General features: G+C 31.2%; 1 protein-coding gene across 2 annotated transcripts in view; it reads right to left on the bottom strand.

The window, feature by feature from the left end:
- The window catches only part of LOC148303557 (uncharacterized), a 165,044-nt gene that overhangs the window by 47,205 nt on the left and 96,952 nt on the right, over positions 1-20,887 (bottom strand). The window contains exons 1-2 of one of the 2 annotated variants that reach the window (XM_088269773.1): positions 16,311-16,558; positions 8,185-8,277 (exon numbers count right to left, since the gene is read on the bottom strand). In XM_088269773.1, the coding sequence (XP_088125899.1) occupies positions 8,185-8,277; positions 16,311-16,361 (144 nt within the window). In that variant the 5' untranslated portion in view covers positions 16,362-16,558. Of the gene's footprint in view, positions 1-8,184; positions 8,278-16,310; positions 16,559-20,887 lie in introns of those variants that run through there. The other variant, XM_088269770.1, reaches the window with a different exon arrangement.

The raw sequence follows: 20,887 nt of genomic DNA, 5'->3' as shown, positions 1-20,887 counted from the left end.
TAAAATTTAAATCGATTAATGATACATAAAACATGTGTCAATATTATGTGAAAATTTTAAATAGAAAGGATACAAACATCGCCAAAATTACCATCCAGATGAATAAGGAGTATTGCAGTTGTACTAGGATTTACCATATTTTAAAGTAGGTATGTACATATAATCCTGGATTATCGAATATGACAGGAAAGTTTTCACTTAAATGCTTATATAATGGAATGTAATTTTGAAGACCATAGGGTGTGTTTGGTACCATAATATAATATAAAAAAGAGGTTCTACCCCTATTTCGCTTATATTTTTTATTGTACAGTGGGGATCCCCAAATAAAATCGCTTTTATCATCTGTCCACCATAATAAAATTTTAATTACAACGTATTAAAAAATAATATATTTTTATTTTATTTAAAGATTTATTTAAACGGGACATATTCCATAAATGGTGGAATAAACATAAATAATATGTAATGAAGTTTAATTTTACAAAGATAATGTGTAAAAAGATATTGAACATTTAATGTCTCAGGCAGAAAAGAAATTTGAATCTTAAAAGTAATTTTCACATAAAATCTTATACCCTTTTAGGGAAATGTATACATATATTAAATAAAATATTTTGCTAATAAAATACCTATGACAGACTGCATTATTATTATTTTAATGAGAAACATTTGTGTTTTTACTATGTAAACAAATATATCATTTTCATACTATTTTTGTGAGCCTGAGCAGCTCATTATTTAAGATAGGAATCATAACATGGTATGAGTTTAAACCCAGAAACTCTCAACTCAAAGTCGTGATAGTACTCAAGATTACTTACTACGTTTCTATCAAGGAAACTCAGCCACTCAATAAGATGAAAAAATATTATTCATAGATACGTTTATTACATATACTGAGCTTTAAAGCTTTAGAATAAAAACATATTGTCATATTTTAATTAAATTTGAAAGGTTGGAATTTGAAATATGTTTCAACTAACATACGTTACAAAAGCTTTTAAATTATCATTTGAAATGGTGTAAAATTATACAACAATATGACTCCCAACGGGTGAATATGAAAGGTTTTCTTTGATTGATGGTCTCGATTCATCACGGGATAACGCGGTGTCTACTTGAATATTAGATGAATCACGTTTGAATGACCAAAATGTCAATTCATAACGATCTAGATTCTAGATTCTCTTCTGCCATAAACTTGATACTGACACCTCTGTGTTATATTAAAATAACACGTTCATTTCATTAAAATATTATTTGAATCATTATGAAGTTAGTAATTGTATTATCTAGTGGACAAAAAATAATTAGTACTAGTAAATTGTAAATGTATTGAATTGAGTAGTATATAAACGTTTTCTAAGTGTTAATTTCATATTCTGAGAAATAATATATACTGTAAGGATTGAGTAGGATCTGAATTTACTTTTGATTTTTTTTAAGTGAAATAAGATTAATTTTTTTCATCCTTATTGGTAACGTTTTTGCATTTTCCATTTAGAATCAAGTAAATTACGAATTTATATAGAAAAAAATCTTAATAATGCAAATATCAAAAGATTTAATTAAAAAATTAATAGATTGTTATAAGTACGTTCTTCCCTATTTATTTTCAAACGATAGATGACTTCGTCATATTTCTTCATTATATTTATATTTTGCGATTTCGTATAAACGGAATTATTATGATTTCAACTTAAATCACTTTTCCCCTGAGTTTGATATAAATGTCAGTAGGTACGCATAGTACAGTTTGATGCCGTAACTCACCAATACTTCTAAAGCCAAACCCGTTCTTTACCGTACAGACAATACTACACACTCTCACGTCCTAAGCTATACAGTCAACATAATAGACAACGATACAAATACACGAGGTAGTACGAGCATGAAATTGATAGTAACGTTTGACTGATAAACACGTGGTCTTTTATTTATATCGATAATAATCGAAACGTAGAAATGCAATTAAAAAAACATAATGAAAATGAAAAATCATAAGATTATTACATATGTAATGAGTTCTGCATTCTATTGTAATCAATTTTAATTTAGTGACGAATGAATTACTTAAATAAAATACAAAACGTATGTTTTTTTTTATCCAGCGCGTTTGTTTTCAAAATATGATAAGTAAATAATTAAAAGGCCTCGGTTTTAATACAAAATACAAATACGAACCATAATATACCGGTTTTCAAGCAAACACTCCTTTAAAACTACTTAATAAATTATTAATATACGTATTGTGTTTTATTTTATTTTAAATAAACTTTAATATTAAATTATTAAAGCGTGTCAATTTGATAAATACTTATACTATTAAAGAAAATAAAAAATCAATTGGTTACAGACGCCGTAGCGAAGTTTGATACGATCTCGACAGTGAAACTAGTGTCCCGGTTTCGATTCCCGCCAATTGTAAAATAAATTCATTTGCATATTTTGTTTTTAATTGGTCTGGGTGTTTATGGCGTAATTTTTTACATTATTCTTCCCTTACCATCCTACTTATAGAAAAGTCTCTAAAAACAAACGCTTGCGTTATTCCTTTGATAATAAAAAGTTAAACGTTTCCGAGGCGTTCTATCCCCATATTCAATTTGAAAAAGGCTTTTAAAAGAAGATGCTTTTAATTTACTTTTAATAAATTATTAAGATTTTTTCTAAGTAACTCTCCAATCTAGCTTCGGTTAGTTAGATACTGCTTGACATTATCTTACCCAAGTTTATGAGTAAGATGAGTCTTATTTATAAACTAGGTGATGAGTCACATAATTTTCCACGAAAGTAAATTTAGTTTTTGTGTTACAGATAAATTTAATAATAAAAATAACAAAAAAAATAATAGTACAGGATCACCCACTGCAATACATTAAACATTGTGTTATATTGTATTTATGAGCTTTGTGAAATACGGAATATATTTGACAATAGTAGAAATATTCATTCGCTAAGTGACTGTCAAATAAAAAATAAGGTAAATAATTTTATGAAATTTGTTTAAATATAAACTTTATTTCAGAAATTCTATTTTAAAAATGCCTTTTTATTAATATTCCAAAGATAAATCATAAATCATTCAGAAATACATGTATAAACTTTTGTAATTACTAGAAATACAGTGATTAGCGTTACATTTTGTACAATTGAAGGCTGGTATTTGATTTTTTTAGAGATATGATATAGATTTATGTATATTATGTTCGAATATTACTAAGAAATAAATGATTATGATAAATAACACAGTAAATGCATTTAAACAGCTTTCGTATTGCAATTTTGACCTTCGTAAACAATTCATTACGTAATTCTGATCTGATTCTTTGAACAGTGGCGAAAATTACAGTCATAAATCACTTACTCCGGCTACCTATCGAGTCGGTACAAAGAACTAATAAAATTGGATAGGTGCCATTGAAAAATGAATTTTATCGAACATTCGTGTTAGCAAAGCAATACCAATAACGATAATTTGAAAACAGAAAGTTCCAAGGATATCTTCATTAAAATGCTATTATACTGCTTCAGAGTAACATTAAGTTATTTTTTGCTAGAAGAAGTACAGTGTATTGAGATATTCTCCAATAATTATTAAATGAGCAAAATTATCATTGGTTCGTATCTATTCTTTGTAAAAATCATGCGTCGGACTCAAAATTCGTACTATTAACTTTAATAATCAGTTGTCCATCATTTTAAAATAAGTAAAACATCAATTATGATGCCAAATACTATGTAACAATAACAATAATACTACAAACATAATTTATATAATCGACAGGCATGTATGAGTAGGTGCATGAATGTAGAAGAGGAGAAGATTATTTATTAAGACTGATAGGTGTAGCGTTCTGTTCTCTCTGCCTACCCCTGCGGAGAAGGGGTGTGATTGTTAGTTAATTACATTAAGTTATATATTTTGAAATAAGTCACTTTTTTTAAAACTATTTTTTCTATTATAGTATTATTCGACATAGATGTAAAAACCTGGCTAAATTTCTAAGGAAAAATAATTTTTAATATACATTTTACTTGGTAAATACCATTATTTCTTAAAATCTACTGTAACACGTGTTTCAATGCATTCTGCGTCATTTTTAAACACCGTTTACAGTGTTAAAATACTTAAAAGTGATCAGGTAATCGGTACTTATGCATGAGAAGATGCATGAATGTAAAAGAGGCGAAGATTGTTTGCAGACAGAGTGGCGTGGCAATCTATTATCTGCCTAATATCTATTATCTGCGTGATAGTAATTTAGTTTTGTATTTAAAAAAAATTAAGCTCATATTTATTTAAAGGTGATAATAATTGATACTTTGATTTTTAAGTGCATGCACTCGATATATAATATTTTAGGTAGCTGTTTTGCGCAGCATTTTTTCATTGTACTATTTGGTTGCCTTGGAAAAAAAATAAAGTGACGGAAAGCACATTGATTAATTGTAAAAATATTCATAGGCAAATACTTCGAATGCCTATGTCTTCAGCGCTTGTCCGCTTTTCAAACGTGGAACCTTTGGCAGAGGTTAACCAACACAGCCTCCTTTCGGAGAGCGGGAAACCGGCCGGCCAATCACGAGCGAGGCCACGAGTTCCACGAACTCGCGCGCTGCCTCGCCATTGGACGAAAAGTCCGCGAGATTTGCCGCGTAATATCGAGAGGTACAGTCAATCTAAAGCGAGCTTTAAGCGCGTACACTCAGAAAAATGCTGCAACGGCACCTAGCCGAAAGGTCTTTTCTATACCTCGCTGTCAATTTACTAAACTAACTTAAGAACATTCCCTTTCTACTGAAGGTAATCAATTTACACGCCAATACTCTGACTCCAATACGCGGTATATTTTCTGGGCTCTTTACTCACTGTACATTTTTGCGCGAAAACCCAACAAAGCTCGGTTGAAATAGGTGCTCACGTTTTTTGCTACAACTTCGACGCTATTCAGATAATGGGTAAAGATAATGAAATGACTTGTACGAGTATGTATTGTAGAATATATTTACATGTTAATGATACGGTTCATTTATTGATTAAAAAAACAATGAATCAAGGTACGACGATTAAAATAATACAAAATCGTAATAATAATAAAATTCGGAGTATGCAATTGTAAAATCATTTATTCTTACATAATATGTGTCTAAGCTTAAATCTGCCTCCATAGTGTAATGGTTAGAGCGTTTAGCCACCACGTTGAAAGTTCCGGGTTCAATTCCCATGAGGGTAATCACACCAAAAATGTAAGGGATTTTTCACTTTAATATCCTGGACTGCCACGTGAAGCGCAGGACTGGTCAATTCATGTAATAAACAATCAATATAACACTGCGAAGATGCTATGCAGTGCACTATGCACCATTGGGTGCAGATGAGCGTTAAAAGAAGAAGATATATGTGTATTATATACATTTATGTATGTGTGTGTGTGTGTGTGTACACGCACACACATATATGTTTCAAAAATGTATATTAGTAAATCAAATCAATTTCAGAGTTTTACACTGCGGAGTCTTAAATAACAGGATTTTTTTAATAACCTCAATTAAAAAAAAAAAAACGTCCCAACTGTTTAAAAAAAATAATGTCTACATTTCCAGATCTATAATTATTATTACAGGTATGCATGTAATCAAAACTGGTTTATAAAATTGGGAGATGAGATTCTTACATCTAACCGAGAGTACTAACAATATCCAATTTATTCGATAGCTCGAGACTCGTTTTGATGAACTGTCGAACCGCCCTCTTCATACAAAGTAAAAAAGCGCTTTTTTTACTAAGTCATCTTCGGGATGTAAAAAAATTAGAGCACATGTAGCAGACCACGAACTCGAGCAGGCATGAGACTCTCAACTTTATAATTAAGAAGACTGACAACGGTGAAGTCAAATGTATCGAATATCACACATTAACAAAAAAAACATACGTGAAGTATTTATTTTACGATAAATGTGTAAAGAAGGGTAAATGTTCAGTTTCTGACTCTGTCAATCACTAGCCACATTTAATAAGTGTCAATTTTAAGAATTCCACGTTGTGCATTCACTGTTTTTATTTGAAATACATACTGTGAATATTCCCATATATCTTTTTTCCGATGCTAATCAATGATGTTTTCGTAACGTTATCAATTAAGCTCGCATGCTAACTTTTATGATTTTCTTATTAATTTGCGAATAATTTCGTTGATACTTTTGTATCGTTTTATCGAGGAAAATGCGAAAATGCATTTTGATTAAAAATTGCTCACAAAAGAAACGCATAATATTTGAGAAACTATCAACTGCATGCACTTTTATTAAAATTTGTTTAAAAACATATAAATTTGTATTTTTTTACTATTCTTATTCAGCCTGTTTTCTTTATAAATCGATAAGTAAATTAACAGAAAAATTTTGACGACTGACGTAAATTCTTTTTGAAACTTACCCAGAATCTTTAACTGATGAGTAAAAGTAATTTTTTCCATATATTGAACTTTAAAAACATACAAATCTAGGTTGAATTTCCTGCAAGATGTAAGAGAAATGCCGTCCCTGTGACAATAATTAAAAGCGGCGTCTAATTATACATTGACTGAAACATTCCGAGCGTATCAACCGAGATTACCGCCTCGTTATATATTACTCCGAACTAAATAAAGTACCGACATAAACTGGGCGGAAAACGTCATACTTTCAATTAAATATTTCTAAATAAGTCCAGTTGACACGCGCTGAACGGTCGGACAATGTGACAGAAAAACTGAAAAGCGGAATAATAATGGTGGGACGAATTGTAATGGGAATGATTGTGTCCTCTGTGGACCACGTGGGAGATGGACTCCCACGTGATATGGGATTTGAACTTAAAAATGAATTAAATCAGTTACGCTGTCAAAAAGTAACAGCGATCTCAGGCCTTTACTAAAGGTTCCGGTTATAAAGTACCAAACTCAAAGGAAAGGCGTCAACAACAAAAAAATGGTTGATTATGCCATATTTTTGTTTGTATTGTCAATAAATTTAAATATAAATATATTTTTGCGTGATGTATTTTTAAATGTTCAAATGAGACTAAATGTATGGCAGATAAATTTAAAAATGTTTTCATGTAAAAATAAAACACATGTATATATGAGACCACCTTTGAATTTATTAATATAAAGACGACTATTAAGATACATATATGATATAAAGATATTCTCATCTACAGGTATAATATAAATACCCGATATTTTCAAGTTTTTCTTTTAATTCCTTTGTATGATATTTGATAAACTGGAAAAAGTGGTATAATGCGGGTACTTAATTTTTATATTGAATTCGTCATGTTGTTCCACAAATGTATAAATAATAAAGCAATTATGTTAAATATGAAAATACTTTTTTAGAGGGTTATTAGTTTCAAATAAGTTGGGAAAAAATGAAGAAGAAAAAATATGATGACAAATTCATTTCGACAGGAAAAGGTGATTTATATAAAAAATATCGCAAACTAAGTAACATACGTGCATAATGTATGAATCAAATAATGAAAGTGGATATTTGTAATAGCATAGCAGTATAATATTCTATCTGCTTTGCCTATCCTGTTGCGAAATGGATTAGTAATTAGTCAGAAAAGAATATATAAGAAATAATGTCGTAATAAACTGCGGAAGAAATAAAACCTAATGACTTTTACGTACGAAATCACGCAATGATAACATGATGCTCTAATATGTGTAATTTTTAAAAATAAGTTTCGCGTGATTATGAATCCACGATCATTTTCAGACCGGACATCAATCAATCAGCACATCAATGTGCCTCGAGACAACTGGCCCCGATTTCGTGAGCTGCAGAGGTATTATTTCATTAAATCAGAGTTCATTATTCGGATCGTATACTCTTTCTTATACACAAATTCGTGGCGATAGACATTACAAATGAGATATAGTTAGGCTCCACGTGGGAGACATGACAGTTCTATAAAAGGCTCTAAAATCACACGTGGGCAGAATATCATTTCATTTTATATACAATCGTATACAAAAAAAATACAAGAGAATTTAAATAAACACCATTATACTAAATTAACCCTTTTAATCCCACCGATCTTATCGAATCAGAATCAGACACAATTTATTTACTTATACGAAGAAATAAAATATTGTACTTATTACGTTTGTACATGTATGAATGTCTTACCTTGAGTGCGCAGAAGATGCAAGCATTTCCCATACAGGCGTGTCCAGAAAGCTCCCGAAAGCTTCTTCGAAATATGTCGAGATGCCATAGTACCTGTAAAGAAATATAATATTTAGCCTCAAGATTATACGAAGAAATTTATACAAGTCACTACGAAGTAATTACAGGACGTATTTTAATGCTACAGCACGGATAATAATATCATGCAGTGCTGTGATTGGCTGAAAATACCGCATTCAATCACATTGCATTATGTCACAATGTTTATTAGTGAATTTAGGCACATGTTTCGAGAGCATATGGGGAGCACGACACGCGACAGCATTTTGCTTTCGGGGATAAAAATTATATGAATAGTTTATTTTTTTAGAGAGAATTCTGCTACCCCTAGTATTAAAAATGCACTATTGTCCTTCAACAAGTTAACAGGTGTCTTTTCAACTCAGTACCCCTCGTTTGCGTGTGAGTATTATTTGATAGACTGGCAGTAGCACCTGTCTCGAACTTGTGTGCTCTAATACATCACGTTGCTATAGGGAGCGAATAACAGGGGATCGTTTGTGTCTCCCTGTATATTATCGAGCGATGATTCACTAATAGAGCACGCATATAATGAATAAAATTGCTCGTATTAACTCATTTCAAGGTGAATTTTTACATCCGGTGCATCCAGCACATTTCCACATGTCTAAAGAGGTGACAATATTGTATTATTTATAGCAGACTTTTTTTTAAATATCTTTACTTCGACGAAAAAAAAACTTTTTAAAGGTGTCTCAATAAAAAACATGCATCGTTTTTCCTTTTATATGAAAAAAGATGGAAGTCTGAGCATCCCAGGGTTCGCGAACTGACATTTAATTGGCTTGCAATAACTTTAAATACTTATGTAACGTTCACCATTCTGCCTTTTATTGAATATTATTGAATTAAATTAACATCTCATCCGTAGGTTTAATGATCCAGGGTGTGATATAATAATATTGTAATAATATTAATATTGTAAAAAATAACTTTTCTTTTACTAATCAACACGAAAAATACTAATCAATTGAAATTGAGTAAGAAATAAACCTATGAAACAAAATATAGATATGTTTATCATTTATCATACACACTGAGATTCAAAGCATCTCTTATAAGGTTCTGCGTAATGTTAATAAATAAAAATAGTAAAAATAATCTGCGAAAGTTAACACACCAGAAACAATCAAATGGCAATACTAACATAAAACAATGAAAATTTAATAAAAACTCACAAAATTGTTTAACGATCCAATTGAAGAAAATAACAGTTTTTGTTGTTGTAAGTAGTGCTATAAATTTGTCAAGCGTTTAAAGAAAATTAGACATAATGGCAGCCTACGGTTCACTTGTTAAAAACCTGTTAGATTTAATTTATATTGTTTTAACAAAAAATACAAACATATAATTATTACGATTTTAAATACAATAGACTATACAATACAATATACCTACTTAATTGACCACATCGTAAAATAAAATACCAAGTACCACATATGATTCGAATGCTTGAAATTTAATATATTGGTGAGGATATTTACTATTCTAAATACATTTCTTTATACTGGTATCCTACAGTCTGTTCTGCTTCCTGGTTTTAAATGAAACACAGGATAAACCAAAGTAATATCAATAGAATTATCGATAATTTCCTTCACATTTCATTAGTGAAAGTCTTATATAATACATTTGTAAATATTATATATAATTCGAAACTGGAGCACGTATAGTGCCTGAACCCAGTCGGGTTCTGAAATACAAGAGAAAGTGTGCAATACGATTAAAACGTGTGCATTATTTCTAGTAAGCGCTCTTGCTCTGTTTTAGGATAAAAACGATGAAAATATTATACATAAAATACCACTAACGAGGACATTTTGTATTGCGTAAAGAAAAAACATCAACGCTCGGTTAGCAACGAAACCCGAATCGTCGCTGCAAAAAATACTATATATTGTAATATTGGGTGAAATTAAGAAGTAAAAAAAAATAACATATTTATAATATTGAGATTACTGCATTATTTAAAAATTTTATGAATAATTTTAAATAAGGCAGTTTGTAGAAAAAAATCACAAAAAAAAAAAAAATTTGAAATAGTTACCTTTCTATTTAGGCACATACATAGATGAATCATTCGTTTTTAATGTTTTTTTTTTTAATTCGTGGAAGAGGTGAAGAATGTCTGCAAAGACGGAGTTGTGTGGCGTTATATTCTCTCTGCCTACCCTTGTGGGGAAGTGGCGTGATGGTTGGTTAGTTAGCTTTTTTTGTCATTGCTTTTCAAAATTATACACTTATTTTAATTCTTCTTTGTTGAAAAAAGAATGAAATGTATAAAATCTTCTCGGTTTATCGTTTAGACCACGAAAAATATGTTTATATTATTACGACGAATCATCTGCATTGCAAAAAAGTACAAAGAGAAAAATATGACGTAAAAATGCACGATATTGTTAGACGAGTCAGTATTGTTCTTTATTATCGTCAACGCACTGGTGCGGACTATAATGTGCGAGGGCATCCTTCACAATACTTCATATGAAATAATAACATACCTAACGTACATACATAATTTTGAAGCCTTTTCACGTTATACAATAAACATAAAAAGTACGCAACGGAATGCCGAGCTACATCGCTCTGATAACACTTTTTAAAATAATATTCAATTATTTTGCTCCACATTTACCGGTTAACGCAGATTACAAAATCATTTCGAAGGGCCAAATTATAACATTCGTGTAGCATGAATTACAGAACCATTTTAAATGACAGTTTGACACAACGTTTGACTAGTACAGTAAAACCTCGATATAATGGACTTATGGGGAGAGGGGGTGTCCATTTAATATGAAAGTTCGTTATATAAAAATAAGTTTGAAATAAATCGTAAAACTTTTTTTGAATATGTGAAGACTGTATTTCGATATAATTAAACAATATAAAAAATAAAATAAAAATCTATTAATCGTCTTCGGTCACTCGTGAAATAAAGTTACTGTTTGATGTCGACGCACTTGTTGCTTTCGGTAATTCTGCTTTGAAAAAAGAATCAAGTTTTGTTTGGACTTTTGATGTAGTATTTTTATAATCAACAATAGTTGAACGATAACAAAACCGAACGTTCAACAATACCTGACGAACAGTCAATAAATGTCAATAGATCGTCGAGATGTGACTTTACAACTAATAACTTCATGGTCGCTAAAATTGTTTACAGTGGACGATATTTGAATTTAAGCATGTATAATATTAACAGGACGTTTTTATTTTTATTTTTTCGTTTGACATAACATTTGTTGTATCCGAATTTTGTTGAATAGGTCCATTATATCGAGGTTTTACTGTAGTTCAGTTATTAACAGTTGCATTTGTTTTGTATGTAGTTGTATTCCAATTCTACTTTTCACTAGCGATGTGTTGATACAACTGCAGCGAACCACTCAATGGAATGCCCGTAATTACACAGGTTCCAATCATAATTATCCTTTTCCTATTCGAGTACACATTTTCTCAATCCAAAACGCAACACGTTCAACAGAAGCCGACACAGTATTATCCCAGTCGATATTTTAAAGATAATACCTAATAACAGACAATGAAGCAAATTTCCGTATAAGTGCAGAGAAAATGTAGTCATGTAGTTTATATTCTACATACCGTGAATGTGAACACTTCCTGCGAAAATTCTAGAACAGATTTCGCAATATAAACTGCTTATTATCTCGTCTTATCTGAATAACATTAAATATCCGAGAATTTTTTAAAGATCTTTTGTTCATATTTTGGGATTTCGTAACTTAAAATAAAAATAAAACATCCTTCAAGAAAATACAAAGTTTTAATTAAAAATAGAAAAAAACGTATTATTAACATTTTTCTCTACTTTCATTGTAGTACTAAAGTTTAGAGAGAAAAGTAATAAGTAACAAACTAACCATCATGCCGCTTCCCCGCAGGGGTAGGCAAAAGAAGAGAAAATAGAACGTCACACGAATCTGTCTTGTGTACCCAATCTTCGCCTCGTCCATCTTCTCATACTTATACACCGATTATTAAAAAATACATTAAATCCGACTTCTGACCTGACACTTTAAAGCATTTGAAAAACTTGATCGAGGGAAGTTTTCCTCAGTCTTCCTCTGCTTGTATTGCCAACCACATTCACCTCATGAATTTTTAATAAATACTAATTCAAAAACTTGGATGAAACCAAAAACAAATATGTTTTGCACGATTTCATTAGTAATAAGCAATCATCAATCTCACGATTCACGACTCGCTAAAGTCAATAAAATACTCGTACTGAGCCTAAAGGATTTTCTTTATGATACTCATAAAGTAATATTATGCAGGTGAACTAGATGTTTATGGTTTGCTGCATCTTTCTGTCATGCACTGATGTTTACGTGCATTGTTCATGTCTATGTACTCCATAGTTATTAATTGTACAAAAAAACGCGAAAAACATATTTCCGTTCGTAAAAATCGAAAAAGAAATTAAAATGACGTATTTTAAAACAAAAAGAAAACTTTTTTGAAAATGTAAAATAATTTCTAAATGGACAAACCCAGATTTGTGAACAAGTATTTGGAAACTCTCAAAATGTTGTGAGCAAAATAATTGATCAAAGTACAAGGTACCTACTTTTCCCAGTAGGTAAAAAAATCCGTGTTTAGATCTTGCATACAAATAAAAGGTCTCTTTCTAAATCCAGCCATAGATGGCTATTGTGTACTCAATCGAGGAACGTCATGAAATTGATCATAAATGTATGACTTTAAAATTTGAGAAGTGCAGTTGTCAATCATGGGCAGAATGGTGAATGTTACACGTGTGCAAAGTCATCACTTATTTTGCCACCCTATGACAGTTTGTAAGCCCTGCCAGAATTCTATATTCTTCTTCATCTTTGTTGAGATAGTAAAAATGTAGAATAACTCCCATGCGGAGAACCTCAGATTTGTGATCAAGTATTTGGACACACTCAAAATGTTGTGAAAAAGGAAACTAGTTTTTAAAACAATATTACAATACGAGTATAATCTCTTGGGAGAAGTCAGTGTATTACTTGTATTATAAAACCTAATATTTGGGTGATTCGTTTAGTTTATATTTTGTTTCCTCTTCACTTGATAATTCTACAGTATTAATCCATTAATAACTACTGTCTAGTAGTCTAGTTAATACAGTAACACGGTAATTCTCTCTCAAAGATCTTCTTTAATCCGTGAAGATATTCACGGTACAAAGATTTGCTTTGATTAGCGTATTTTGAACAAAAGTAGTACAATGAATTCTACCAATTAATTCAATTCTTTTATTCACAGTGCCTCTACAAAAGTAACTGAAATAGTATAAATGAATTTCTAAAATTAAATATAAATTATTAAAAAAACACTTTTAAATTTCGCAAAGGAAGTATACTTGTACACACGTTAAATATTTATTTTAAGAGAACAGTTTTCATATTTGCTTTTGTCATTTTTAGTGTAAACATCCGTTTTTTTTATAGCCAAGTGTCATAGAATCACAGTTTACAGCAAATATGATATAATGTTACAAATATATGTTTATATATACATATATCCGTCCGCCTCCGTAGTGTAATGGTCAGCACGCTCGGCTACCGTTCTGGAGGTCCCGGGTTCGATTCCCAAGGGGGGTAAAATAAATATAAGTGATTTTTTCACAGTCATATTTATTCAATATTACCCTGGACTGGTACCTGAAGCGGAGGGCTGATCACCTTTCCTTCATGTGTAAACCATCAAGATAACACTGCGTTTATATGACGCAGTGCCCTATGCACCATTGGGGTGCGGATAAGGGTTTTATTATTATTTATTATATATATATATATATATATATATATATATATATATATATATATATATATATATATATATATATATATATATATATATATATATATATACATAAATGAATGTAAGGGATTAATTAAATTGATCTTTTGAAGTAAAGACCTAAATAGTAAAAAATTATATGAAAACAGTAATAATTAATATCTGTTTACAGAAGTAAACAGATATTTGTAAAATCAACACGAGGCCACTCCACATTTGTATACAAAATTTCCCGCCATTTTATATCAAGCGAAGCCTCTCAAACTCGAATACCCTAGACCACATCGTTCTATAGAACATCTATACTGCCCATTACTTGATATCAAAATCAAAGCCTCTATATTCATCCCTCTCTTTCCCAATCTCCTACGAAACGCCAGAAGGAAAAACAAGACACCGGACCACATCGTCTGGTTTTATAAGAGAATCGAGGCTTTCGTCGAGTTCAAAGGCACTTGATAAAACGGTTAAGTGTCACACATGCAGTTGCAGTCTTGCAGAATATATTATGCTAAGTCCTTTTACAAACGTGACCATTAAATAAGGGGTACTTTAAACTTTGTATAAATGAGAATCTGGTAAGTCTTGAACATCGTTCGTGTCTTTGAAAGCTCATTCCAGTATTATATGTGTTTAGATATATTTTCAGGGTAAAAGAAGACAAAGATGCTGAAAATAAAAGGAAGAAAAATATTATTGAATAAGTATTATACGTATAATTTTTTGACATCTCATCAAAGGTGATGAAGAATAAGGAAGTCTGGGCATTTACGGGGCTGACGACCGTCATAGGCTGGTTTAAGTAATCAGTTTACACACGTGTAACGTTCACCAATTCTACTCATTATTGTAATAATATGAAAATAACTCCTTTAATCGGAGATAATCCAGATTTTGTGAAAGAGCACTTGGACACACTCAAAATGTTGTAAGTATAATACGAATACATAGATTTATTTGAGTTTCAATTTTAAAGCTTAAATACGAGTTTATACAGGAATAGAGAGACAAAGAACTTTATAATAAATTTTAAGAATGATAATGAGCTTGTATGGCTTAATACAATACCTTTAGAACAAGGTTTAGGTATTATTCATAAAATGATATTACACATGATTGTTCGTATGTAATAATGTGATAAGTATATGGTTCACGAAACTAGTTATTTCCTAGCTAGATTTCATTAAAATAGGGCCAAGGACTTGGTCTTTATGCGCTATATCTACCGTCAATTACAGTTTTACTATAAAATATTTGCGTAATCACCAAATACGAAGGAAGTGCAAATGTTGACCATTTCTGTATTGTGTATTGTCGGCCCGCTCTATATGTATCTTGGTTTTGTGTTTGTACTAGTCGGGGTCAAATCGGAAGACAATAACTGTAGCAGTTACCGAGGTAATAGTACTGGAGTCTATGTAGACCATGACTCATACTGAAGGCTCTACTTTTGGTTACAGAAATTAACAGAGAACAACGTAAGAGCAGTGATGTATCTCAAAACAACAAAAGGTTCTCCTAAATGACAATCCCAAAGTACAACGTAGTTACATAAACATATACAAATATGTACGTACATTGTACATAAATCTGGATTATCTCAAATTAGGAGTTATTTTTACATCTCAACATAGATGAAGAAGAAAGAATATGAAAGCCTGGGCATTCAAGGCTTACGAAACGTCGAAAAATATATTGTTCATATTTACATGAAAGACATTTTCATTTGTAATTTTGGGAATTAAGATTTAAAATAATGAGTGAAAATTAAATTTAAAAAAATGTATTTTTTTAAATATTTTTATATTCTATTGTTATTACGTAAATTTTCTACATGAATCTATTTTGGGAAAAAGAATTAAATTAAAATATTAAATTCTTATGATTCGCGTTATGGTTAAAAGCTTTATTCCATACTATTTTGTAAAATACATTTTTTAAGTACACACAATGCAACAAAAGTACTTACTTAAATATTTTTGAAAATATCATACAAGTAATATTTATTATCTATTGTATTTTAATAATACAATATCACAATTTTCAAAATGTGCTCGGAAAATTCATATTTATTTTTTCCTCGATATAACAAAGTAGTTTTTATGGCATGAAAGTGGTTCAAAAATATAATATAATTTTACAAACGTAGTAAATCTCAGCGCATCGCGTAGTGAGAGTTGACGGTTACAGGTGGGTTTAACTTCATCAACAAGCTTTCGGTTCAAACTCACCTTGCATGTTTGGTAAAGCGCGCTGTTTTCTTCCGTTTTCCCTTTCGTCATGACTGCGACGTTCGAAAATCCCAATCAAACACACAACAACATGTTAAGCTTCAATTTTGTCACAGTTTCTGGCTTTTCACCGACAGTTTTCATTCACTTTTCACTGATTTAACCCGGGAAATTGGACAGTATGGCGCGAGCAGTGTTTATTATTTAGTAGGAGGCTTTCGTGTGGAGAGCTGACGTAGGTGTAGTGTGCACGGAGCGCGGCGCGGCGGTGGGAAACAGAATTAAAGTCGGGCGGCCATTTTGTCGAAGGAGCTTGGGTCGCTGCGCGGTTCCGAAAGGTAGGTTTCGTGTGAGGTACCTCAGATAACTACCTACCACGTACCACAGGTACCTTTACTATTATAGGCGACTCGTTGAAATGGTTTAAAAATTCCTACTTAAAACTATACCATACTCTTTTTAAAAAAAATAATAAAAGAGGTAAAAGGTAAAAGCGTATCTTTCTCGTCCATGATTTTATGACCAAATTGAGCACTTTTATAACAAATATATAAAATTGTTGGGTAGTATATCCAAAATAAACCACGGTTTGTTGGATTGAATTCTACATTTATTTATGTATATGTTAATACGGGACGCGTTTCGTCTTCTTTCCTAAGAAACACATTATCAAACACTCAATACCTAATACTAAGCAAAAGAACTAATGTTTATTATATTATTGGCTAACATTTTATTGAAAAATGTAGTTATATGAAATAAATATTGTTTTTAAACTTATTAAGGTAATTACGACCATGGCAGCCATGGTAGCAACCCTCATTAGGCTAGCCCAGGATCGTATGAAGTTTAAGGAGATGATCGTCAACGTCCGATAGGAGTGGCATAAGAAGAAGAAGGTAATTATAATCAAATAATATAATTAAATGAGAAAATTAAGTAAAAATAAATAATTAAGTAGCTGGAAAAAGAGCAAGAGCAGAGGACGACCGTGGAAAACTTGGCACAATCAGGTATGTCAAATACTTGAAAGCGGCCGAGTTAGGAGTCATAATAATCGTCGGGTATGTATGAGGAGATGCATGAATGTAGAAGAGGCAAAGAATGTTTGGAAAGTCAGAGTGGTGTGGCTTTTGATTCTCTCTACCCCTGCGGGGAAGCGGCGTGATGGTTAGTTAGTTAGTTAGTTAAATAATAATTCGAATTAACATGCAAAGAATAAAGTGTGTATTTAAGAGAACAAAATGCATAGGAATAAGCAATCGTGTAAATACCAAATATATCGTGTATAGACATATAAATACATCAAATAATATTCACTGTAAACATAAAAGATGACTCCTTCAATGAATGGCATAAAAAACAGAAATATCGACGCGATGTTAGGTAGATACACGGAATCGTGCTAATAATATTTGATCGATATAAATACATTGCATAAACATATTTAGAACAGTACGGCTGTCCAAATTTAAAACACAGTAAGGGACATTTTTTTTGTAGTACGTTTTTTTTTGTATTTTTGGACTAAGTATAGTCTACTTAGTCCATAATTGCAAAAAAAAACGTACTACAAAAAAATGTCCCTTACTGTGTTTTAAATTTGGACAGCCGAGTAGTCGTAAAAACATTTACGTACATAATATTGAAAACGATCATTTAAATTTTAAATAGGATCACGAGAAAATGCAATGTTTTTGAGCAAACATATGTGCATATTTTTATCCGCCTCCGTGGTGTAATGGTCAGCGTGTTTAGCTTCCGTGCTGGAGGTCCAAGGTTCGATTCCCAGGGGGATGAAAATAAATATTAGTCATTTTAACACTATAATATTTATTTAATATTACCCTGGACTGGTTCCTGAAGCGCAAGAGTGATCACCTTGCCTTCATGTAAGTAATGATCAAGAAAACACTGCGTCAATTCGATGCAGTGCCCTATACACCATTGGGTGTGGATAAGGGTTATAAGTAAGTATGTGCATAAAAATATACAAAAAATAAAAGTATTTTTAGATATTTTTCACGAGCCGTCTATTCAAAGCAATAATAATTTCCCTACCAATGCATAAAAAAATAAAGAAGAGGTTTTAAAATGGGAGATGGTGCGATAGACATAGTGGCAACTGCAAGAGGAGGAGGGGGGTAGAGGGGAGAAGAGGAAGAGGTACCAGGGTAACCAAGCGTGGCCACTTCTAATGGTCAGAGTTCTGGCTCCACACCAAACTGGGATTGGGGTGGACACCATTCATTGTTTCATTGGGAAGATACGCTGCACTGCTTTTAGGGGGGTGTCTACATGTAATAAATTACTCTGAGCATAATTTGCCATTTTTGTCGGAATAAATACAGGGGAAACTGTTATCTTTGTGTTTCGTTTTAAACTAAGCAAAATATTTATAATCAACGAGATATATAATATCTACTAAGAAAAAAACGAGAATAACGTTTTTGATAAGATGACAATCAAAATTTATCACTCCGCCTTTATGTACATAATAAACAAAAGAATATCGTATTGTTTAAATGCCCTATGCACCATTGGATATAATAGAGTGCAGAATAAATACAAAAGCTATTTTATTACACCGAATAGTATTACTATTAAGCGTTTCTTAAACCTTTCAATTTTTTATGATACCTATGTTAAATTTTCACAATATTGTCAAAAATCTTTTAAAAAAAAAAGTAGTTTGTCCACTTAGGAGTTACGTATATTGATATGTGAAAATACTTGAACAAAACTATGAAAGCCTGGGTATTTACAGGGTTTGTAACATAAAATTTTAAAAATTATAACCACCAAAAATTACTATAACTGTGTTATTAAATTAGTAACCAAAGTAATCGATGCTAAGGTGCATCTATCTGAGTTATTTTCACTATAAAATCTTTACGTATGCCCCTTATTATAGCTATTTTATTTCAACATTCATTATAGGTATTTTTCAAATACTAAAAATGTTTAATATCAAGTTGAGACTCTTATAATATTTTTTAAAAAATATTTAGTTTTCACATAAGTTTTGGAGTCAATAATAGTATAATAGTATTGGAAGTAACGTAAAATCCGACCTACCTGAGTGACGAATTTGGTGCAGGAAATAAGGGACCGTACATTTTTATATTGTTTGTCGTTCAGACCTGGGCCAAATAATTACTCAGTTCGATTGTAACTTCACGCTAGGTGCTTCGACAGTCTCCCTTCATTTGACAATGGATTTTTGAGTATTTCTGGAAACTTCCAATGACGGAGCAATATTCTCCGTGTCTACACGACGATCGAAGAAAGGTAAGGAAAGTGGCAGGTATAAAAGCAGGTTGAGTTAGACATAAGACCGATGACAACAGGGGGTAGACATCTTATTTTATTGGAGACATGTACAATTTGTAAAAAAAAAATCACTTCGTTTTATGGCGAACCATAACGTCCATTACGTTTTAACAAAAGAAAAAAGTAATTTTTTTAAAACAATAGTAAAAAAAAAGTTTTAAATGTTAAATTTAAAACAGATTGAAGTCTACTAAGTTGTATTTTATTGTTAAAAAATAACGAATGTTTGAAAATACATATGTACATACATATTTGTAAGTACATATCGTAGTCATACAGGAGAAAGTGACCAAGTGCATTTCTTACAAAAACGTGATCGTTGACTATTTGATATCTTACTAGCCTAATATTGCGCTGAAAAAAATCCCAAAGGATTTTAAACTTTTTTTTACAACATTTTGAGTGTACACTCAAAATGTTGTAAATAAATTATCTGGTCAAATTATAAGCTTCATAATAAAAATGAAAATGGTATTTTCTGGCGTTTCTCATGTGTGTGATTATAATCCAGGATTCGGATCTCACATACTAATATAAGAGTTTCTGCTTAGTAAAAAGCTTCTTTACATCTCACCAATAGATGTCTCTAGTGAAGTTCTAATAATTCATGAACAAGGTTTCTAAATTGGTTCATATATATATAGAACTTCCAAGAATTTGAGTAGTGTGGTTGTCAATAATGGGTAGAATTGGTGAATGTTACACGTGTGTAAAGTGATCACTTAAACCAGCCTATGACGGTCGTAAGCCCCGTAAATGCCCAGACTTCCATATTCTTCTACATCTTTGATGGGATGTCAAAAAATAATATGATTTTAAACTTGTAAGTATAATATATTGACTTGTCAAAAATGACTAACTGCATTGATGTTTATTTTGTTGCCAAGCAAAAGTGACTTAAATGGCCCTCACTTTCTCCTGTACTACTACGATATTGACATGAAAGTCATTTTCACTAGTAATTTTGGGGATTAACATTTATAATATTGGGTGAAAATCAAATTCCAACATTGTATTTTTCCATATTATTACATTCGATTGTTATTACTAAATTAATTCAAACGTATGCTTGGAAATGCTACAACTACGCGAAACGACAACTGTCAGAAAATTATTTTCTATGTGTTTTTTTAACAATGAAATACAACTTGGTAGACTTCAAAAATCTGTTTGATTAAACATTTAATACATAAATTTAAATGGAGTTCTACAAATTCACCGCAAATCAATAAATAATGGCAAAA

Source organism: Brachycentrus maculatus, unplaced genomic scaffold, assembly GCF_059751285.1.
Source record: "Brachycentrus maculatus isolate JH-2025_06_01 unplaced genomic scaffold, ASM5975128v1 h1tg000362l, whole genome shotgun sequence".
In the NCBI taxonomy this organism is placed as follows: Eukaryota; Metazoa; Arthropoda; class Insecta; order Trichoptera; family Brachycentridae; genus Brachycentrus; species Brachycentrus maculatus.
The sequence above is the reverse complement of the archived record's forward strand: the minus strand, read 5'-3'. Positions and strand labels throughout refer to the sequence as shown.